The 24,680-nt window shown below is 36.1% G+C and overlaps 1 protein-coding gene across 5 annotated transcripts in view; it reads left to right on the plus strand.

The window, feature by feature from the left end:
- Positions 1 to 4,051: 4,051 nt before the first annotated feature.
- The window catches only part of tp63 (tumor protein p63), a 29,120-nt gene continuing 8,491 nt past the window's right edge, over positions 4,052 to 24,680 (plus strand). For all 5 annotated transcript variants that reach the window (XM_066709191.1, XM_066709193.1, XM_066709192.1 and 2 more), the window contains exons 1-5: positions 4,052 to 4,207; positions 12,609 to 12,866; positions 23,237 to 23,423; positions 23,695 to 23,810; positions 24,369 to 24,478. In XM_066709191.1, coding sequence (XP_066565288.1) covers positions 4,166 to 4,207; positions 12,609 to 12,866; positions 23,237 to 23,423; positions 23,695 to 23,810; positions 24,369 to 24,478 — 713 coding nt within the window. In that variant the 5' untranslated portion in view covers positions 4,052 to 4,165. The remainder of the gene's footprint in view (positions 4,208 to 12,608; positions 12,867 to 23,236; positions 23,424 to 23,694; positions 23,811 to 24,368; positions 24,479 to 24,680) is intronic.

The following is a 24,680-nucleotide window of genomic DNA, read 5'->3' on the forward strand; positions in this document are numbered from 1 at the left end:
ATGGATCGCAGAGACAATAAAGTAATAAAGATTTTAAGAAACTTGCTTGCATTTACGTAAACCCACTGAGAGTAAGGCTGCTGAGACCTGGGTATATCGCAGTGTGCGCTATTTCAAATAGGGATGCCTTTTTTCCAAAGAAGAAGGTAAAGAACTATCCCCCCCAGGGCTAGGATGGGTGTGGTAGGTGATTGAAGCTTCTGACTCCTGACCTCGGGATATCCAGGCTTAGTGGCAGTTATTTAACTGGTGACGCCCGAGGGCATGATGGATATTTCAGTGAGAGCAGCCTCCACTGAAGCTTGTTTTCTTTATAGTATTATAGAAGCATTTTAGTGCTATATTGTATATTTGTTTAGGTAGCACTCACAAAAAAAATAAGGATCCTCCATCTCTGAAGCAACACATATGCCTTTTAAATAGATTGGTTAATTTAAGAGCATGATTTTTTAAATGGTTATTGGCAGGAAAAGAAAAATAAATTGTCACAAGAACTTTCTCATTAACTGCACATACATATTCACTAAGGATCATTCATTATGGGTTTATTGAATATTTGTATAATAGGTAAGACTGCAAGTAACAGTTAGCAGTGGTCAAGCACACACAACATGATATAAAGTTAATGCAGTCATTGCAATTAGAATGAATGTATCATTTACACATTTTGCAATTCATGTTGTGGAGAGGTCAAAGGTCAGAGTGATGTGTAAATGTTTCCAGCCATGTTTTTCATGACACAGTGCTTGAACAAACATGACAGGGATCCTGTCCTGGTTTGTGTATACCACGTTTTTCTTGATGATGATGTAATTTGAATGTGAATATTTAAATATTTCCTCCAAACCATGTGACCCATGTGATGATTTAAAGAATGGTTGAAATTTGTCATTCAAAGCAACATGGTCACCAAATCATGTGACCAACTCTGAGACATTTCCCATAGGCCTCTTCCATCTTGCAAATGTCATGAGATTTCATCATCAGATAATTAGGATTTTGTAGACATTTGAAGATTTTGACAGAATGAAAAATAATACAGATTGGAAAACAATATCTATAGGTGATCAGAACTTTCAGCTTTTTGTAACCTAATAATAATAGCATTCCAGAATAATGAATTGCAGCATCTTTGGTCAGAAAAATACTATTTTATACTTATATCAGATATGTTCAGTGTTCAAGAGCACTTTTATGTGCCAATCTAATCACACTTACAGATTTTGTGAAATTGCCAAAAAATGAACAGCTGCAATGTATATAGATTAAACATTAACACATGAACACATTTTATCGCAACACATCTATGCTCTCCAGGCTACACAATGTGTATAACCTAGGCTGTGGAACATATCAATATTACATTTCCTTTGATTTGTGCCAAAATACACTTACATAGTTATTTTCTTTGGTCATAAAATGACCTTAGTGCCATTACAGACATAATAAGCAGCAAGACAAATACTCTATTCTGAATTAATATATAATTACAGTGCAGCTCCAAGCCTTTTTCCTTTCTTTTCTTTCTGGTCCTTCAGTGACTAGTCAGTTGCTGGAGTCTATGCGAAGAATTGAGATTTGATAAGAGCAGTGGATTGATTGTTGTTTGCACCGTCTCTCTTTCTTGTTTCGAGCAGCTCTCGTTAGTGTAAGCCCTGAGGCAGGCTGACAGGGAGTGGGACTTTTGCAGCATTAAAGAACCCCTCTGCCTGGGGATCTGGCGTGTGGTCGCATTCTTCATGGGTCATAGGTCAGGTGGGGAGAGAGTGGTTCCCAGTTAAAGACACACTCCTTCGAAGGGTGGGAACAGGTTAGCATCTCAGTGCAATTTTCCGGAGGGCTGGATTCTTGTTTTTTTGGTCTCTAAGACAGCTGGTTATGTTTCGACGGTCAATGCACATACGGCTTTGTGGAATCTTATATTGCTTTTTGTTTAACTGTCTAATCTGTGTAGTTGATTCTCCTATGTCTTAGGTTATAACTGTAACCTATGCATAACTGCATACTTTTACAACTAAATTATCAGTTAACAACTTTGTCCTTTTCCTTGAAACAGTTGTACTAAAGTAATTTATCATTTATTTTTCAAGTCAGTGAGGCTTATAATTTGTCTGTAAGGCATTATTAATATAGGTAATTTTCTTTTGAACTTCTTCTAAAGTCTATTCTTCCAGACCCTGTTACGCAGTGAACTAGTTTTTTAGGATTTTTGTTATGCTTATGCCGAAACTACTTCAAAGTGAATGTTCAAGTGATTAAGCTCTCAATAATTTATTTAAGAATAGTCAAAAGTAGTGTATTTGTGCTGCTTTAGTACTTACTTAAAATTAGTTTGTATTGGTCTGCTATCTAGTTCAGTTTAGACCTGGATCAAGCATGGTTTTAACTATTGTTACAGCACTGCATAACCTGTAGAAACAATGATCTTTAACAGATCTGTCTGAGTTAACAGCATTACTACACTAAATACTGTACTGTAACCAATAACAATTCTGATCTCTGATCTCTGGTGGTGGGTAGATACCTTTGTAGTGTTCAATATTTCCAATATTTAGTTAAAGCCAATCAAGATTAATCTTAAACTCTCAAAAATATGCAGTGATTATTATGAATGCATTTTTAAACTAAGTATAGCCTACATTTTATAGCATTACTTTGGAGTCTCCAGTCCCTGTCCCAGAGAGCTACAGCTGAAGAGTATTTTGTTGAAATCTGAGCTTGCTGTTATTTATTTTAATTATGTATTGCTTTAAGTAATAAAGGCCAAGATGATTTTAGTGATTTATTAAACAACCTAAAAATAAAAAAAACATTTACGGCTATCCAGTAACATGTATTCAGACCATTGCGTTAAAATCTGTCCCAGAATGACACAGTTGTTGCCACAGCTTTCTGAAAGTTCTCTGTGTGTTTAAAGTGCATTAGCGTGAAACATCTTATTCCTGTGGCTATAATGATGCACGACTAATTTGACACAAGTTGTGCGAATAGGTGTTTATGTGCATTTATTTTTGTTTGTTTTCTGTTACCTCTTCTACTGTTGTTGAATACGTATCTGTAGTTTTATTCAAAAGCAGTTTGTTTGGGATTTCATTGTAAGCCCTGTAAAGAGCTTTGTACTTGATGTTGCGCCCTTAGGAAAGTTGTTTAGCTAGGTGCTGTATGCGTGAGAGCTAGAGCTATTCCAGGGCTATCCAAGCTATATCTCTAATTCTGTGCAGCCCCCTTTTTTTTCTTCTTCTTTAAGAGCTGCCTTCATCTTAGTTTTCTAGTTTAAAATGTGTGGTTTTGCACAATTGCAAAGGACAGAATCTGAAGAAGTGGGTAAACAGTCATTTTAACCGATTCAGTTTTCTCAGTTATTCTGAGTCAGACCATAGAAACATTGCTGATTTGTTAACTTTATACATAGCTAAGAGTTGAGAGCCCTAATAAATTTGAAAGCTAAAATCAGTGACCAGGAAAGGGACAATTTAGGTATGACACTTCAAGTTCACAAAGAAGGTGGTTGAAGCCTCAGCTTTAGGCTTCCGTTTTTATTAAAGTAAGAAATTAAAGTTCTGCAAATGACTTGAAAAACAACTTTGTGCTGTTAAATTGAGTAAAAATATTAATATTTAAGAAATGAGGTAATAGCCTGCAAAAACATAAAATTAATATTCTATATTCATTTATTTCACATAAAAAACTGTGTATGACTTTTTTCTATCACACTATGCATTTAAATACTCTCGCTACACTTCAACTTTAATGTGAAAATCAAAACAAGAAAAGAACGACTGAATAATTCCAATCGTAGTTTACAGGAGAAGATGATATATTTAAGGCTTGCATAGCTTTTTACTGAAGGAGCCACTGCTTAATACATATCCATTTGAGAGAAAGAGAGGGGAAAAAGGGCTAAACTGGGGAATTGGGGAAGACATTTCAGGCTTTTTTGAGAAAGGGTGAGGTCAGAGACACTCAGGTAAGGAGATTGGACAGGTAGATGTGAGCTAGACACTCCCACTCCAGTATATATGGCAACCCCCTAGAATTCTATAGAGCCTTTGCTAGTCCCTTTGCACGTCCATAGATTATATAACTAAGAGAAGGGGAAAAGAGGTATAGAATCCTGGAGTCAGAGGAGCAAACGGCAGCTGCACTGCTCAATCTCAGCGCGAACATGTTGTATCTGGAAACCACAGCCCCGGCACAATACAGTGAGGTAAGGGTGCAGGTTTTCCATGGAAGGCACTGTAACATGTTCTGTGGGGATGTCCTGGCCCTAGACATGGATTCTTACCCCCTGCCACAGCTGGAAGAAAATTTGAATTTTAGAGGCCTCACGAGGATGTTAACTGTTGTCAGGTGATCTCTTCAAACCCCAGTTTAGTATATTTGTAATGGCATGGTTTGTTAAACGATAAACTAAATGTATAGATTGTAAACATATCTACAGCCTGTACACATGTGACATCATATTTATAGAATGTTGATGTGAATGTAAATGTATAATAATCAAATTCATTGGGGTTTTCATAGTTTCTTTGAAATCCCGGTTTATCTTGTTTAGCCAATAGGTGACTTTAATATGTAGTTTGTGTTGCATTAAATAGATGCAGCTGGTGAAGCCTATTTGGCAAAGTTTGTTGTTCATTTTTAGGCATATGTTTTTGAGACGATCCCGAAGAACACGAAAATATAAACACCTAGGGTGTCTTGGAAGGGAATTGCTGTTTGTGATACTACAGTCTCCACCGACCTCTGTCATTAGCTCAGGTTAGCTTTGAGACAATCTTGGGATAGAATCACATCTATTGACAACAAACAGCATAGATAAGGCTACTGTGAAACAATCCATCACTTCAGGGCAAATTCATTTGACTTAGATCAATTTAAGTGCTTCACCAGTTTTTCTTTTAGTTTTTTTAAATGATATTTGATATAAATAAGGTGTCAGTGTTTTAAAATGAATTTAGAGATCCTTTTAAATAAGTTTTTAGACCTGTAACATCCTAAAATCATTTTCCAGGTGTGCAAGATTGACAAATTACTATGCTAGACTGTATAGCAAGCTTTGTTAACAACGTATGACATGTATTATTATTCCTTTATCATTGCTTGATGTTTTAGATTGTGGACATAGACAAAAGCTCAATGGGTTTTCTTTCTGATAATCTATTATTAATGCACATAGATGACAATCAAGATAAGCAAATACAGTGACGTAAGCCATGACTAAATAAGTGAAATAGGATAAAAAGGTTCTCTGATCATATTCTTTTGCTTATTCGTTTTTATATATAATTGACTCTTCTGTTAAGAGTCTGTACATTTTTGTAGTTTTTTCTTACTGTCCCTTGTTTGCAGTTCTTACTTCTTTAAAAAGGCAGACACTTCAGCTTTAATTTCTAAAGATATATTTTTCTTTCAAGTTTGAGTAAATCAACGTTTCTGTACAACATTTGTTCTGAATCAGTGTACGCACTATTGCAAGACTGCATTGCAATTGCAAAATCTTCTGCTATGAACCATGACATTGGTGTAATGCTGATTACATACTACATTTAAGAGAACAAAATGTTTTTTTTGTTTTTTTAACAAGGTTAAATACTAAATAATGTTCTAAGAGATGTTAATTTTGTTAATGTGTTCAGTGGTATATGCAATCATGTATCTATTATCCATAATTCACATTGCAGTTTCCTGTATATCTCATGTTTCTGCATAAGTGAAGGGACTAGACTGATATTCGTCAAATAGCTTTTGACATCAACTACAGGCCTGTGCAAATAAAACAGTCCAACAGCCTTTGGAATATGTTATATATGCATTGCATTTGGCTGGATACATACAATGGTTAGCACAGACCAGAAATGCCTTGAGTGGTTAAATTACCAACTTATTTTTCTTTGCTTTGTGTTTTTGCTCTGTATAAAATTAACTTTGATACTATAATAAGCACATGCAAAATTAGTTAAAAATGTGTTATGTATTGTGAGCAGCAGTCACGTAAATAGGGTATGTTCCTGTAATACTGACAGCTTTGACAGCTCCCTTTCTGAGAAGAGGTGGGAAGATCATGAACTGCTGGTTCACCTCCTTTAGTTGACCAGTAGCTCTTTCCCTCAAGGAACAGCCAAATGGCAACTCCAAGTCATTTTATTTAAGATTTTATAATACGAGTGCTGGAACCACATTGCACTCAGTATTCCTCAAATGGTGATTTTTAAAATGGCCAAAATAAGATTGTTGTGTATTTAATTTCCATTAGCTAATTTGATGTACTTGTTACAATCATTCAAACAGTTTATATAATATGTATTTATTCACACTCTGAAACCTTTTAATCTGCTTAGAGAAAGTAATGCTATTATAGTTAAACCCCAATGTTTCAATTTGGAATCAATCATGTTAGATCTTCACCAGGAACTTAGGTGCTGAAATTTACTGGCCCAGTAGTGAAGCTGAGAATACCATACAAAGTCAAACTAGGTACAAACAAATCAAGCTTGATTATTATTTTTCAAATGCTCATATTATGTTTGATTTTATTATTTGGCATGTCTCCAGGTACTATATCTTTATCATGGGAAAATGACATTATTTTTTTAAGTGCCTAATTGCTACCTTGAGTGTATCCTACTACAATAGCAATTGTATTAACACAGGAGAAACTGTGTTGTAATGGCTGGGAAGGGTGTGAATTCTGGAAATATATGTAACATTTTTAAGAGGGATGTGTGAAATTTAAAATTGGGATTAACAAGCATTCATGATGGCTGAATTGTAATATATATATATAGTCAATAATGTATTGACTTGGAACAAAATAATGTATTACAACATTGTTACAGTCTGTGTGTGTGTATATATATATATATATATATATATATATAATGTATGTATGTGTGTATATATATATATATATATATATATATATATATATATATATATGTTAAGGCATATGAATGAATCCAGTGCAACAAAATAAGAGACATATGGTGTCTTAATTTAAATTGGTACTGAAGGTTTTAATTTACTGGTGTACATGAACGGAGTAGAATTACTAATTTGGTCTATGTTCACAGATATAGTAAAAATCACAAACTGTGTGAGTAATCTCCTAAAAGAAATGGCCAACCCAAAGTAATGCAGACACGTACGTAGTGTTGACCCGTTAGTACATTGTCATGTTTACCCTAACACTTGAGACTGTTTTAGCTTTGTAGGATCAAAAAGCTCCTGGTTGTTTGATATTATTCTCCAAACCCATCATTCTTTATTAACAGGTGGCTGTGTTGTCTCCTGAGTTCCAAAACACCTTTAGCTCCCAGCAGCCTGCTGTCAACACACTCGGTCACTAGGGTCGGTCAAGCAGAGGCAAAAATAAACTTTGATTGTGTTGCTTTAGTTTGGCCTAAATGGTTTCTTGATGAATAGCTTTATATATGTTAAACTGAAGTTTCCTCCTGATACTCCTCACAATTATAATCTATGTAATTTAAACTTCAATTTGTAGTTTCCTAATGTTTCTTGTTTTGGTCTTAATTTTATCATTCTTTTCAACCTGTAGTTATGAAGGTAAAATATGTACATGAAAGTGTTGAGATGATTTGGTTCTCTTAAATTGTTGGTTTATTTTCATTTATTCATCTACATTTTGGTTATGTGGTTCCAAAGGTTTATATGCACTTCTGATATACAGACATGGTACTATAGAAGATGCATTTAACTGTTAAAGCAATGAGCTTCATACACTCTTAATAAAAAGTTTACCTTTAAATTCAGCACACTACAAATTATAGTAGTTGTCATATCGTCAGAGCAGATTACCATTTGAATTAGAAGCTTCTGTTTACCTTTGTTACTTTTGGCACCATCACATTTTGCACCCATGGGCCTCATGGGAGATGTTTTGTCCATTAGAATTTAGTCAACTAGGTCATATTTAGTAATTTCCTGAAAGTGTTTTAATAGTATGTTGTTTTAATAGTGTGTTGGTGTTAAAATAAAATGAACTTTCTCATAAGGTATGAAGTGCAGGCCAAGCATCATGTTCTAGTTTATGTTTTCTCATCCTGTTGTCAATCCCCACCACCACACAGAGGCACTTCTTGGTCAATCCAGGTTACACGAGAAAGGTGATAGAAGGCCAAGGAATGACAAGTATTTTTTCCCTGAGGTTCTCATTCACTTCCATTGGCTTCTTTGGGGGAAGCCATATGCTTTAGTATTACTTTGCTATACTTTTATGAAGCACTTCAGTATTGTATTGTATGTGATTTTAGTTTTGATTAAGTAAATCAATAATAATACTGTGCATATGGCCTGACTGAATCAAAATTTGACCCACACCAACAGCAAAGTAGAAACCTGTACTCACTTAAATTTGAAATAATACTAAAGACATCTTGCTTTTTAACTTATTGAAAGGAGATTAATTTGATACTAAGAATGTAATTATTTAGGGAAGTCTATACTTTCGGAGGAGCAGAAGAGAATAATTTATTTTCCCCTCCAGCAGATGCATTCTTTCCCACTTAAGTATTAACAGGGAAAAGTCTGGAATGTTCCAGTAGCTTCTCTTAATAATCTTGAAAAGAAAACCAATAAAAACAGTTCATCCTTCAACAGTAAACTGATGGAATTCGTCAGCTGACTAGCCTATTAAACTAAACAATAATTTGCACATTTCTTATTTTTACTGTAATTATACCCACACAGGCAAGAAAAAACAATTGGTAACATATAGGCAATGCTTTGCAGTTTGGGATTTGGTTTGCTGTGGGTTTATTTTTAAAAGGAATGGTACCCTGGTTCACCACTCTGTCCTTGTCATCCAGCATGGAATAGGTTTTGTAAGTGGTATCGGCACAATCACAAGCTATAGGCCTATATAAAATAGATTTAGATGAACAAAGATCTCTTTGTATGTAATTTGAAAGCTTCAACTACCTGACCGAATCTTCCTTAGACATTGAATTATGTCTAGTATTGTATTGTCTTGAACTAAAACACAAACAAGGACTTTTTGCTATATGATATCTTAGGGTGAAAATATGAATGGTCTGAACCCTTTTGTCTATAGATTAGTTTGTATGCCCTGTGGATAGTTCTGTCATTTTGGAGAATCATAGAGACCTCTAAAGTAACATCTTCTGCGATCATACCTACAGAGCTCAGGGGATTTTATTGTAATCAGTGATATAAATTCATTCCAATGTTGATAAGCTTAATGTTGTCATGCTTTAATGGTAAATTAACTCACATTTCATATGACTGAGTTTCCTTTGAAAAGATCTGCTATGGCTTCTGTATTATTCAAATGAATGTAAGTGCTGAGGTGGAATATCATGCAAAGGCAAAGAACAATCATGCTTCAATTTCAAAACTTTCTGACCAACCTTCATATCCTTTTGTCAGGTTTATTAAAGGATGTGTGGTTTGCTTTGAGCAGTGATTTATAATACTTCTGCTAAGCAGCCTGACAACTATGGGGTCTTTGCTTAAAGGCAGCTATAAACTGCACATATTTTTAAGAGGAGCAGAAGTGGTTATTAAATGGCTGCTGAATTGCAGTGGAATAAGATATGAGTAAAGGGATTAGAAATAAACCTGACATATATAAATAATAAGAAAAAATCTGGTGAATGACATCCAGGTGAAGTGTTCTGCTGTAGTGCTTAACTCTTTATTTCTCACTCTTTTTGTCTTGAAAAAAGTTCCTTCTTGAAGAAACCCTTTTTGTGCCTCACTGAGCTTTGTCATATTGAGAACAGCTTAGAATAAATATTTCTAAGGATGATGGAGTGAAATTAATCTAATGAAAGTTTAATTTTGCAAGAGTTCTTAAAATTAAGATAAGGGTGATACATTTTGCAAATAATCATAGTTATGTCTTTCTACTATGTATTCAAAAAGAGGAACTGATGACTTAATGGAGGAAGCAGTTTTCTCTAGGGCCTGCATTGTTGGACTTGACTTGGGTATAAATGGGTATTCTCTTCATTTGAGCTTTAGATTGGTTTTTTATTAATATTAGTATGATTATTAAAAGGATAATATTTAGATGTGTGTATATATACATTTTAATAAAATTGATTATTAAAGGTATTTTAGATAACAGAGCTACCTGTTTCAGTCACCTCAGTATAAACACGATTATGCAATTGTTTAATTGGGTGAATGTCATCACCACAAATTCATGCCAGTGAAGACAACTTCTTACACCATTACCCACAGCTGGTGATTCCAGTTGCTTCAAGAAATAGATCTTCTTGCACTCAGCCCTTAATTCAGAAAATGAACAAGTAATGAGGAAAAACAACACTTATTTCAATGCAATTAAAAAAACTAAATGACAGAAAACTAAGGATACAATTATCATGATTTAAGCTGAGGTGACTTATCTTGTTTTTGTATTTGATGCAATATATTTTTTGAAGTTGTTTACATTTAATATAATAACTATCCATAAAATGATAAGTCCATCTTTTAAATACACTGATTCAGTTGGTGTAGCCTACAGCAGAATTTTAGGTGGCCTGTATAGGTGAATGGATCCCATTTAAGTCATGTCCTGGGCGATGACAGAATTTACAATGTCTGCAACACATCGGCTTAGTATGCCTCCTCTAAAAGCATTTTACGTTATAAAAAAGCTTGAGTGAATCCCCTCTCATCAAAATAGACCTGTTCTTGCAAGCATAGCTCCAGAAACTGTATAATTTGCATGTGTGACCTCTACTGCCTTACTGTGGGATTTTGTTAACCCTTGCCTCATGAAATAAGATATTGCCGTACCAAATTGTACAGAGACTACTCAGAAGAAAGAGGAATTCTACTGGCGTTCCAGTTTTGAAGTGTACTATTGTCCCCTAATTGCTCCATTGTACAAGAACGCGTGCCCCAGGAAAGCCTTACCTTTCTGTAAGAGCAGACTGGAAGGTTTGGGAATGGAGTTTTTTTTTTTCTTCCCCACAGAGCACACACTACATCCTACACCTGCCTTCCCTTAGTATTGTTCCCAGGCGCTCTTTAAAAGCCCTGGTGTCATTGTTCAGAGGCTGTGCTGGCTCGTGGCTCACACACACAGTGACCCTTATCTGCAAACAACACACAGCCATGCCCCCTGGCTCTGTGGGAGAGGTGCAGTGAGACGGCAGACTGCCCCTCTCAGGTGCATGTTTGTGTGTGTTGATGTCACCTGGCACAGAGAGCACCTGCCGTTGGGTGTGAGCTGGACAGCTGCTGGCTGTCATGCCTGAAATAAAAAGTCTAAAGAGATTAATAGCCGTCTAAAGAGCCACAGAGACATGGCACCTAGTCCTGGAATGCACGGTTATAAATGGAATGGAATGAAATGAATGGCCACCAGAGCAGTCAGGATACTGTTGGCGGACATCCAGGATCTTGTCTTGTTCTCCTCAAGAGGCTGCCATTTTAGTTCACCGCTCCTCTCCTATTGCACGAGACTCACTGAGTGAATTTGGCCGAGATGCAGACTTAAAAGCTTTATATTGTGGTCTCACAACATCATTTTTATCTAAATGGTTTTTTCATCGTCAGTAAATTTGCCATTCTTTGGAAAATGTACAGTTGTTAGGCATTTTTTAAACTTTTACCTGATTTTGGAAAACTCCAGTAAAATGTTGTACAGAAATTGGAATCTCTTGGAAAAGATTTGTGTGAAGGCCACTGCAACACCCATTTCAGTCTCTCAAGGTCTGCTGTGGATATCAGATACACATATTTATTAAATTATTTGATGTTGGTTCCTTGGATTATTTTCTATTGTGGTCTGTTTATGTTGAGGGGATTTAATATTGGCTTTGTGTTGCACACATTTTCTTTGGGAATTTAAATGCATCAAAGAGTAATATTATATTGTTATTAATACTGCAATAAGTAGGCTCATCAGTTTCTCAAAGGTAAAAAAACATGTTATTTGAAACAAACGGGTTTTGCAAGTACAATGAAGATTACTGGTTGTGATTACCTAATAAATCTCTTAAAGCCATTGAAAGCACGTCACCCTATTTGACAAGTTGGTCAACATATTCTTTAACGTTGACCGTTTCGGGTGCCTTCTATTTATTTGTGCAAACAACCTTCTGATCCAGTAGGTGTATGGCTAATTTGAATGAAAGTACTGCACACTGTTGCCAATCTATTTATAAATATTGGTTGTCAATTCTTAAAACCTGAATATTGAAGGAGCATGAAAGTGTTTTTATTATGTAACTTATTTAAAAAAAGGAGCATCAGATGAATTCCCATGTATAATCATTGTAGATGGTAAAAAACTGCCATGGGTTTTCCAAAAGGTAGTCTTTTTCTGCTTGCTGCATATTTGCCGTTTAATACATGGTAACTGTTCACATTATAAAAAAACAAACATAATTGCTCAGATGAATGTGGATCTGTTTGTCACCCTTACACTGTTTTTGATTTCCTTTTCATTTTATTGTGTGACAGATAGTACAACATAAGAATTGTAGGGTATTCAGTTACACTGACTAATCAAGTAGATTAATGTGTTTTATTCTTACGTATGTAATGTATATGATATGAAATGCTTTCCTCATTTGTGATTCTAAAATCATCTTCTCTTCTCTTCTCAGTCACAGTATACCAACCTGGGACTCCTGAACAGCATGGACCAGCAGATGCAGAATGGTGGCTCAACATCCACCAGTCCATACAACAATGAGCACGCCCAGAACAATGTCACCGCACCATCACCCTACGCCCAGCCCAGTTCTACATTCGATGCACTCTCGCCATCCCCTGCTATCCCCTCAAATACAGACTATCCCGGACCCCACACCTTCGATGTGTCCTTTCAGCAGTCCAGTACCGCAAAGTCTGCCACCTGGACAGTAAGTGCTTGAATCAATTTTCATTAATTTCCTTGTTTTGCAAAGAGTAAATCATTGTGTTGGTGTGTTGATTTTCCGTCAGTCGTTCAGATTATTATGTTATCGAGATGCGGAGCACAAGCTGTTCAGTGGTACACATGAATAGTTTATTGCTGTGATCGGTGCTCAGCAACAACTTCCGATGTATCTGGATAGAAGAATATTGTGTTTTGGTGTTTGCATTGACAAAATAGTCAAATAAGATATCTGAACTTGAAGTTGCAGCAAAACTAATTAATGTGGTGAAGGAAAACAGTATGTTTTACAGTTTGTCATATAACCAGTTTTTCTTTTAAATGTCTCTCTCCAAGCACAACCATTGTTTTCTACTCTTCATTGGTGGGAAATTCTCTTGGTCTCACTAAGTGTGCTGTATAAATTTGTGTATATTAATGTCTTTTCTAGACACTCTAAGACCGTTTTCAATTCTGAATTCTGATGGGAAAAGTATATTCATGTTTGAGGAAAGCTTGCACAGTGCTGCAGGTCACAATCCATCAGAACTGGCCTCCCCAGCGCCCCCTGTGCTCTGTTGCTCCTACTCATTGAAGGTGCAATGAGGTAGAAGTTGGGGGGGAGTACTAACTGAATATCTACTTCAAAAGTCATACTCCATAGAAACTTGATAAATATCCATAGCTTGCTTAAAAACAGCAACAATAATGGCACCAACAACAAAAATGGCACATCCAGAGTAGCTTGTGTGCAAAATTATCAGTTTGCAGTTTTTGACAGAGATGTTCAGTTAATTAAAATGTCTCACTTTATAATAAGGTGCTGTAATTACTCAGATTAATATATGAATACCATAGGATTTAAACATCAATACCTCATGAACATCCTCTTGAGTTCTGATGTTGAGCATATGAACCCTAACCCTGTTATACATGTGATTAATTAATTAAGTGCATGACATATTCATGTATTTATCCTGTGGTATTCATATATTAATTCATGAGGAATTATAACACCTTATTAAAAAGTGTTGTGTAAAATATTGATTTTCTTTGGGGTCCTATCTGCCAATAAATGAAATGCTGATATTGTAATTTAATGTAATACTTTTGTTCATTAGCTGCTTAATTACTGTAAACAAATGGTGTTTTGCTGAGCTTTAAAAAAAAAATGCATTCACACCACTAGTACATTTGGCACTGTTATGAAGCTCGAATAAGAAGTTATGCAAATTTCTTAGGGGGAAATTGGCACACTTTTCAATAATATATATTTTGTGTGTGTGTGTGTGTGTGTATATTATGTGTGTTTGTGTCATGGGATATTAGTTTTTAACCATTTAAAAACAACGAGCTATTAGTTTTCTCCAGGCTTGGCAAGAGCTTGTGTCTAGGTTATAGGCTTATTGCACAAATCAAAAGTGTAAAATACTGCACCTTTACGTAAACGGGTAGATTAGAGTAGGTAGAAGGAAGTTTTTGGGCAATATTGCAGTCATTGGTTGTGCCGAGTGTGGGATAGTGACATTTACCCAATTCCCACACTAACTTTCTCATCCTTTCATTTTCACATCCAAAAAACAATGTGTCTGTCAAATGTGCCATTGTTTTCAGAGAGCTGTACTGGGGTGTGAGGACCACACCCAAGTGTTCTCAGAGCTAGGCTGCCCTGTGCTAGGTGCCTACTTAAGACCCTGGCTGTGAAATTTAAGTGTTAATTCTATTATTATGGGATACCCCTATAAATGTTTTTATTTAATTCAATATATGCATCTATGACTTATTTATTTATATATATGTCATCTCTGTGTACGTTTTATACTCTCTCACATACATCTAGAACGATCATTACTGTTTCTATTATATGGTACAAATACATGATTCACAGATTCCACATTTTTAAGTATATGTTTTGTGCTAACAATGGTGTATTTGAAATTTACAGGACTAGCAATGAGCAGTTACCCTGCCCCCTGACTTGGGTTTTTGAGGGGTTTATATTTGAATGACTAAATTAGGTGAGTTAGGTGTAAAACAAATTCTCATGTTAAATACTCTTCATGTCCTGGCTGCCTTGAATATTCAAAACTGGTAACCATTTAATGACCTACATTACATACTAGGATAAATTAATCTGTGAATTAATTAATGAATTACCGTAAATGGCAGAATGACTGCAACTGCAGTGAACTTGCATGATCACATGAGCTCTTCTTGAATTGTGTGGTTTCAGCCCTGAGGGTTTGTTATTTGCTATTATGCATTCGGAGCAACCAAAATGGAGGAGTTATGTTATTATTACACTGTCCAAATCAGTATCTTTCCACTTTTTATTACATGTAGTTCTTGCATTTAAATTTTTCTGACCAGTAGGGAAATCATTCATTAAAACTGAATGTTTTTTTAAAAGACTACAACTTAAGAATTAAACCTAAAGTTTAACAGTCTAAAATAGTTTACTTTATGTTATGAATGTATTGTTTTCTTGGATTTTGTCATCTCCAGTGACAAATGCATATTAAATGCAACAAGTTTTACATAAATGTAAAAACATTTACATGCTAAATATCTTTATTATTATTAAATTAAAATTAACTATTTTAAATTACTAAAAATACATATTTTTGCCTTAGCTCTCCATGCTCTGAATTCAAAGAAGCAGCAAAGTGGTTCCCGTAATCCTTTTAAAATAATGTATCTGCCGTCTGTAGGCTGGCTAGTTGAGGCCCTCTGTGTGATGTCATCACCATGGCTTTGATGATGAAAGAGGGGCAGAGCTTTTAGTGTTTCTCTGAAGGCCCGTGGGATCGGTAGCTGGAATTAGTGTTCTGCCTTTTGTTTTGTTTGATGATTGTTTTCTGGAGTTGAACCTAATCCTATATCCACACCTTAACCTTTTCCAGTCTGAGACTGTGACACATTTTGAGGAAAGACACACCTAAAGTGTCTATTATCACATTTCATATCATTGCTGGTTTGAGTTAGTTAAATACAATGTTATAAATAGATAAATATTGATTTTCTTTTTAAAGAGTGATTAAGCTGGTCCTTGCCTTCTTTCCTCTTTGCTCTGCACATTTCTGTGAAGACCATATAACACACACATCCATTTCCAGTGCACTTTGCAAAACTGTAAACTTCAAATGCTTTAAATGTTTTCATATGTATGAATTTTCATTGAGAAATTCCAGAACAATTTAACTTAAACTCCAGTGCACGCACTTGGTTGCTTATTGCAACAGATTAACTGAAATTAATTCACATCACATTTTTAGAAAGCCATTTGTATTTACAGTAGTAGACATGTGGTGGGAGAGCATTGATGGTTTGAATAAAGAAATCTCAATTTTCTAATTGAAAAAACAAGAACTCCAATGGCTTTGGAGTAATGTAAGGGGGATTATTATAGAAACAAGTTTTAAAGTGGCAGGCTTCTAGAATAGTAAAGGTTGAGGGTCCAAAAATAATACTCCTGTAAATGTCATAATTATTTACCTGAACCTTATGGTTCTTGCTGAACTTCCAGGGTTTTCAATGGGTTAAGCTCAATGAATAAGTCTTAGATTCTGCCGCAGGCAAAGAGGATGGAACGATGTGTTTGGAGATGAGAGTTCTTGTAAAATACAAGATGTAGCTTGCCAGGGAACATCTGCAACCATCCCATTCCGCACGAGATGGGGCCGAGACTTGTTTGTGTCATGCAGCCTGTTCTAACTTGTCTGTCACAGCAGAGGAGTCTTAAATCTACACTGTTGGTGGGGGGAGGAGGTGGAGTTAGATCTGAAGAGATTTACTGATAGGAAAATGTTTTCTGGGTAATGCTTTTGAAAAGCCAGATTTCAAACAGGTTTATTTCGAGGCTGAGATGTTCAAACAATCTAAGATTACTTGTACCATACTGAACTATTGGCAGAGCTTTCAATAGAAAGGAAAGATTTGACTAATTCAAAGGAAGTGATTTGTCTTTTTAAAGAGCTAGTCTGGCATTGCAGATCTTTGTTATTGTTACTAATAAATCAACATTTGTAGGTTTGTTTTACATTTGTCAAATATAGGCTATATTTAAAATATGTACCCTACTACTTAAAAAAACAATGCACACAATAGATTTATACATATATTTTAATGCATTTTGGTTTTTGCATGAGGTCTAAATAATTTTAGGGATTTATAGTATTAAAAAAAACAGATATAACAGCAACTGTGAAACTGACAAACACAAAGATTTGGCTTAGCTTAGACTGAGTAACCCTTCAATGGCTAAGGGGGAAATCCACCATAATTACATAGAAATGTTCCATTTCACAGCGGACTACATGTGTGTACCTTCACCAGATCATCACATTCCTGGTTTTGATATTTTAATGATAGGGTATAAACCAGTTGCTTGGAAAAAAGAAAAGAAAAGAAAAATCCCCCCCACCCCCCCAAATAAAAATTGTTAATGGAAAACTGTTTTAGAATAGTTATTTTTCTTCTGTCCCAGAATGTGTCACTTACATTTTAGCAAGTCCAAACAACATCTTAAGAATGGCATTTCTAAATTAAATGTTTACCAATAGTGCCTAGTTTCATTCATTTTTCACTTTTTGCTTAATTGTATTATTATTATTGTTATTATTTCTTAACACACGCCCTTATTTACAGAGTTAACATCAACTTATCTATTTGCAATTGTATTAGGTACAGATGTCTAGGAAAAGGGAAATATGTGTTTGGCAGGAAGGGAAATGAATGTGGGATGGACCGCCCAGTTCATTTCCACTTTCTGAAGGCTGTTCTTCAAAGCCATGAACATGACTTGGTGTGTTTAGGGCTGTATGGAATTCCTCCAATAGATACATTCTTTAATTGTAAAAGTGGCAAGTGCATGACATTGTGCTGTTGAGCTTATCCCCGATCACTATCTCTTTGAGCAAAGTGTGGAGATTTTGCACAGGTCATATTGTATATGTAAGGTGTAGGAAATGGGAAGCATCCCTTTTTTAAGGGCTGATATCAGGTGCACTGCTGTAAGATGAGAGTTAGGTGGCTTGCAATCATGATAGTCCATTGCCAGAGTCATGCATGCTCCAGTTGTGATAACAATTGACAAGTCATATAGATCACAGTGATGTGTAGGATAATGTTTAATGCAAGTTATTCCTGTGCTGCTTTTTTATGCCCTAGATGCAGTTTCTGTTTCCTTTCTACTCCTTGGTTTTGTTTGGTGGTGTTTATTTCCTCCTTTCGTCGTTGTTGCTTTTTAAGTGTGGGAACTGCTCCTTCTGCAAGAAGTAAACCATCCCAAGAGTTTTTTATGTAGGCTACCTGCCATAGACTCGTAGTTTGTTTTTTTTTTGTTTTTTTTTTCTCTTTGTGAAAACGTATAAACTCATGAAAGGAAGTATTTGATTTTAAAATGCAAAAATCCATGTGAAAAGGCAGGTGTGTTTTCTTACTTGTGGGGGGGGAGGGGTGGGACTTGCATTTTTGTCAGATTAAACAGGTTTGGGAGAAGCTCTAGACATGACACTACTTGCAAGGTATGAACGAGACAAGACCAGAGGCGCCAAATGAGCTTGGTTAAAGCTGCGGCTGTTGTTGGGACTTGCATAGGCCCGGTGCCCGCAGCATTTGTCTGGAAAAAGGGAATATTGTAACTCCTTCCAGAGATCCACAAGAACAGACCTGCTATAGCTTGCGTTATCACTGATGGGGGGGGGTGGGGGGATGGGGGGATTGTATTTGGTGTAAACAGGAAAATTACTCACCTTAATGATGTGTTTTTACTGCCACTGGCTTGGTTTTGTTAATCTGATCAGTAAGAGCATAGCATACTCAAATAGATGATTGCACAGCCCTTCCTGGGAAACACAGAAAGAGAAAGGGAATAGGAGAGTGGACAGTCTGAGTCCTGTATTTTTGTTCGCCAGACAATTCTACACTAGATTCGTGGTTAGCTGAGCTGTTATAATTAACTTACTTTGTCAATATTTTGTGTTTTTCCTTTTCTGATATGTCTGGACCACATTCTAACATAACTTTGAAACAATAGATTTTTGTTTTTGTTTGTTTTTGTTTGGATATTATTTCATTGAAGGCTGTAATTACTTGCATTGTCAAGTCAGGTACAAAATCCCAAGTGATTTCTAGAATATAGTAGGGTGTCAGGTCTGTGCAGACAATAGTGAATAAAGTAATTTTACTTCACAAAACTTTTAGTCAAATATATTGAGAGCAGCCTTTATATTTGAAATGTCATTATGTTTTTCAATAATTAGTATGTGGCTGAACCATTATCAAAATAAATTAAGTGCATATATGGTGCAAAACTATATATATGAAACTATTAAAAAAGCAAAAAAGGGGAACTTCGGCAACCCTGATGGTTAACAGTAGCTATCAATAACTGATTGCTGTGTTTAATATAAAGAAGTAGTTTGTTTTTCATTTCAAGCACCATTAAATTGAAAAGAATTAGATGATGTGCATGCAAATACACATACGAGCCTGACAGTGGCGTTCTATTTTGGTTAATCTTTTACAATAAGAAAATGGAAACTTGAGACTTGACACCAGCACAGCACAGTACAGTTCAGTATCATTTTTGTTTTCCAGCTGCCCTTATTTTTGCGGAGTACACATTAATGATGGTGCATGAGTTTCCACCTTATTTTATGTTATTAAATTGTAAGGTGGTGTCTTCAGACATTTTCCATTTACTGTTTCTCTGAAGGCCTGTGGGATCGCTAGCTGGAATTAGTGTTCTGCCTATTACATTAATGGGAATGTCCATGTTACAATATGATCAGTTCTATGCAGTTGATTTAATGTGAAATAAAGGAAACTTTGTACACGAATAAACTGAATAGTTAAAAAGTCAGCCCAGTCTGTCATGGTCATCACTGAGAGTGAAGTATGCATTATGCCAGATAAGAAGTAAAGGTAATGATATGTTTTAGGCTGCAGGCCCACCCATTGTGGCCACCAAATCCCCACAGTCACACTAACCTCCCATTTCATTTTGCCTTATGACTATTGCCCCTTGACGTTTAGTTCTCCATATCTGTGCTTCTCTTTCAGAGCAAAAGGTGAGGGGGAGTGAATGCATATTTGTGCTTTCAAACTTTATGGCTTGAGGGCTGGGATGCTGTAAGGGCTGAAAACAACTCAGTGCCTGTGTGTGCATTTGGCTTTTTAATTCACTTTATATCTGTGTAAATTAAACTGTTTGACTAGAGGTGAAGGTGGAGGAGGCAATATCAGCATTCTTGATGAGCTCAGACAGCGTGGCTGGAACGTGGCCCGAAACCTCAAGGCGGGACACAAGTCACAGTCACACGATCACCATTAACTCTGTATGGAGCACCTGCAGGGCTGAGCAATGATCCCCAAGGAAATCTATCATCCAGGGATTCGAACAGGAAGATAGAGTGAAAGAGATTGTCCCGTGTCCTTTGATTGCATTCTTTTATATTCAGTTATTATTTTCACTTCCTTTCTTTCTGCTTTATTTCCATTATTTCACTGACTTTGCTGCTTTTTTGTCACAACACAAGAATTATACCAAATCTACCTTGCATGTTATGTTTTGCTTAATTTCCATAAAACTTCAAACTACTGTTTGCTACACTTAAGTTAACATTGAGACAATTACAGTATACCGTATACTTTAATGATTTTGGATGTAGGCTACACAGTTTCTGTAGGTAATGGTGAAAATCATCACATTCCGTTAAAACATCATGCAGAACTAGCTTTAACATTTGCCAGTTGCATAAGATTTATGTTGTTTACTCATTTATAATTTATTTTTAATGCAGCCTCTTGATTAAAGCAGCATTAAACTCAATTGACATTGTGAATAATTAGGTACTATTGATTCTTCATCATTCTTTAAATTTAACTTATCTAGTCAATAAATACTCTCACAGTCCAGTATTCTAGCGTTTCATGATGTTTCAGCCAGGAGGACAGCAAGAATCACTGGGACACGCTCTTTGAGGGGGTTTTCTTTTCCCGTTTTTTTTGTTTGTTTTATATAGTTAGTTCTGCGGTTTAGCTTGTGTAAATGTTCCCCTCCTGTCGCGTGGTGTGTGATAGGCAATACCGAGTCCCTCAGCCCACCTGCTTTGCCTCAGGTCTTGCATTGCTTTGTATTGTATTGGCTTTTTTCTGGGTTTATTTACCTGAATGACAACAAGTTTCAGGGTGAATTTTATTTTCAGATTTTATGGAATATGATCTAGATTTCAGAGTCATTTACAGTACTTTAAATCATGGTCTGCTGAAAGTTGTTGGAGAAAGACTAGTGTTTTAACATTCCTTTATGTTATCAATAAAACCACTTTTTTGAAAGGAAATGCAAATGTGGAGTTGTATTTCCAGAGCAAATTATCAATTTTAATAGGGAAATTAATAAAGTAAATCAGTATATAGCTGCACTATTGTTCTTTTATACCTTGTCAGTATTGTGAAGAAGTGTAAAGAATGAATGTGTTAACTGGGAGAGGCCAGTAGGTGGTGCCTTGTGTTTCTGATCAGACTGATTAGGGCTTATGACTACCCTTTCATCATTGCACCACTGGACTTATTCAGTGGGCTTCCTATTAGTTAACTTGGGAGGATTCAATGAACCAGTAAGATGTTGCAATAGTAAGTTAGGGAGTAGTATTAGACGATCTTAAAAGATAATTCTGAGACATGGTTTTCTTTTCTTTTTTAAGTTAAAAACCAAGAAAAACAATATGCCAATCAGGTCACTGTGCAAAATGGATCTGTATGGAACTCGGCATTCTCTCATTTTACCTTGATGAGTTAGCTAGATTACATAGTTAGCTGTTACTTACAATTCACTTTTACAGTTGTTTTAGTTTGTAATCATTGAAAATACTTTGACAATCCCAAGGGAAAGGGCAGGTGTTCCAGTTTAAGGATTTTGGCACCATTATGTGTTGGTTTTAAGAAGGGAGGGGGGGGTGGCATTGTGGAAATATCATTGCCAAGTTTATGTAACATTATAACTCAACTTAGGCAGGTGGTGGGAAGGGCTCCTTTCATTGGAACGTTTCATAAAAAAAGTTAACAGAAATGGAATTTAATGTACCATTGTTCTAGAGAATAGCCCCTAGCAGTGTTCACAAAATCTTTTTTCCCCAAATGAACCTGAAAGAAAAATGTTCTAGTTTTGTTTTCCCATTTGAAAAGGCTTTATGCAATTCTTAAAGAAATAGTAATGCACATGTACTGAGAAAGTGGTAGAATCCTTCATAAACCTTTCAGAAATAATTTAGCCTAACAGATTAAGACACCTATTCTGTGCTATTAATGATTGTGTATCATTCTCTTGTCACAGTTCTGCCTTTGCACCACCCTTACCTAAGCAGAGCTACGAGTGAATTATAACAATTACATTCATTTGTTTTTGAAGAAATACCTGTATGTTTTAACAGTATTTATTTTCTTGGAATTTGCCAACAGATTACAAACCATTTAGTATGTTAAATTCTACAAATGTGTCCGTGCACTGTTCATATTACTAGTAAGCCTAGCCTACTTATTAGTGGACATGTGTACATCTGTGGATTTGTCAGCTTGCATTAAAGGCTAATGCGTTCCTGTTCACTGACCGTGACATCCTGTATGAATCGGTCATATCCTGTGATGCAAGCAATGTCTCCCGTGGGTGGTGATGCACTTTCAAGAACAGCTTAGTCAATGGAAAAACAATGTCACTTCACATCCCTGGTCTTGTTCGCTTAGGATAAGACGAGTTCAACGTCAATCAGGACCAAATCAAATCTTCTGCTTCCCTCTGAAGTGAACTGAAATATTTTGGTCTGATGTAAATCTAAGCTGATACTGTCAAAAAAACTAAAAACTCCATTTAAATTTGATGGTTGTGTTTTTCACAATCTCCCTAGGTGTTTTTCCATTAGGTTTAATACCACTTAAAAGTTTTTAACAAGCCATGTCCTTCTGATAGACTGCTTAGAGCAAAGGAGGAATTGTACACTGGGAGCTGATTAACCGTGTTCTTTGGAAGTGCCTGAATGATTTTCCTGCAGACATCAGGGTTTCTGGGAGTGTCCTCCTCTCCCTGCCAAACTGTGCTGACTGACATGATGATATGTTCTTGTGGAAACATTAATAACAGGGTAGACAGTAAAGAACCCTGGTAGTTAAAATGGGTTGTATTTAAAATCTGACCATTCCCATAAGATTGTCTTCTTTCATGAAAAAGTGTTCGCTCATTCTGAATCATGAAGTATTTAGGGCTGGGCCTTTCAAGAGCATGACACTACAGTCTAATACACACAGCCTGTATCAAAGGTTTTTTTGTTCGCTTATGTACAATTTGGTTGTTGATGATCTCTTCCCGTTTCTTTACATTAGTACTCCACAGAACTGAAGAAGCTGTATTGTCAGATCGCCAAGACGTGCCCTATTCAGATCAAGGTGATGACGCCCCCTCCCCAAGGCGCTGTGATCCGGGCGATGCCAGTCTACAAGAAGGCCGAGCATGTCACAGAGGTGGTGAAGCGCTGCCCCAACCACGAGCTCAGCCGCGAGTTCAATGACGGTGCGGTTTCTCTCCCTGTCAACCACTGTGACGTTACCTCTCCTTTCTGCAAAGCTGTACCTTTTCTAAATACACAACGATGCTTATGTTTATAATATATATTTTTTCTAGTATTGAGTATTTGTGTATTTTAGGTTAAGTTATTATTTTATAGTTATATTTGTCTTGTGTTGCCGTCAAACAAGATTTTCCATGGTAAATTGAAAGTCTTATGTGACTTGTGTGAAATTGTCATTTAATTAATTTTGCCTTGGTTTTCTTGTGTCTGTAGGTCAAATAGCTCCACCCAGTCACCTTATTCGTGTGGAGGGAAACAGTCATGCCCAGTATGTTGAGGACTCAATGACAGGCCGCCAAAGTGTTTTGGTGCCTTATGAACCGCCTCAGGTATATATCCTGTCTTAGGAGGGCTATTGTCTGTCTTCGATTGCTGTCAGATCTGGGTCATTTTAAGTCTGTATAGCTTCCTGTTTTCTGGGAAACAATGCAGTGTCATGAATAGTGTAACAATGCAGTCCTGGTTAAACCCAATATCTTTATACAGCTTATTACAGCAAGACTTTAGTCAGTCAAAAGGAACAGCTCACTATCTCCTTATAACTTCCTGTTTTGGGTTTTAAATAAATATCCCTTGTTCATTGTGCCTTTTGGCAGTTCCAGAAGGGATTTGTGGTGTACATTTTTGTGTGATCTATTCTGTGAGCATCTGAAACCAATTAAAATACATTTTATTTTTTTATTAAGTAGAACACACACATCATACAGAAAACTGCACAACCCTTATTCTTATACTTGATATAATTTGAGGAACAAGTCTTTCATATCCTGGAGTAAAAATAGGCATATAAACAAATAAACCATTTGCATAAAATTTTGAGTCATCTACGGCATCTATATTTCACACAGTTATTCCTAATACAGATTTCCGTTGTTTTTCCCACACAGGTGGGCACTGAATTCACCACCATCCTTTACAACTTCATGTGCAACAGCAGCTGTGTTGGAGGCATGAACAGGCGCCCCATTCTCATCATTGTCACACTGGAAACTAGAGAGTAAGTAACTCTTCAACAGTACAGTCTTACGGAGTATTTATGTTTTGGCATAAAACGTAATGTTTATTTTGGAATCTCTCACGTCCAAGGTAATAGATACCCCGACAAAAAATAAAAATAAAAGTTTCCAATTGGTGGTAGCTTGTGCTATAATACAAAGCTCTCTAGATAGTGAAATAAAGACGTGCTCTTTGCCAATACT

Source organism: Amia ocellicauda, chromosome 7, assembly GCF_036373705.1.
Source record: "Amia ocellicauda isolate fAmiCal2 chromosome 7, fAmiCal2.hap1, whole genome shotgun sequence".
NCBI classification, from domain to species: Eukaryota; Metazoa; Chordata; class Actinopteri; order Amiiformes; family Amiidae; genus Amia; species Amia ocellicauda.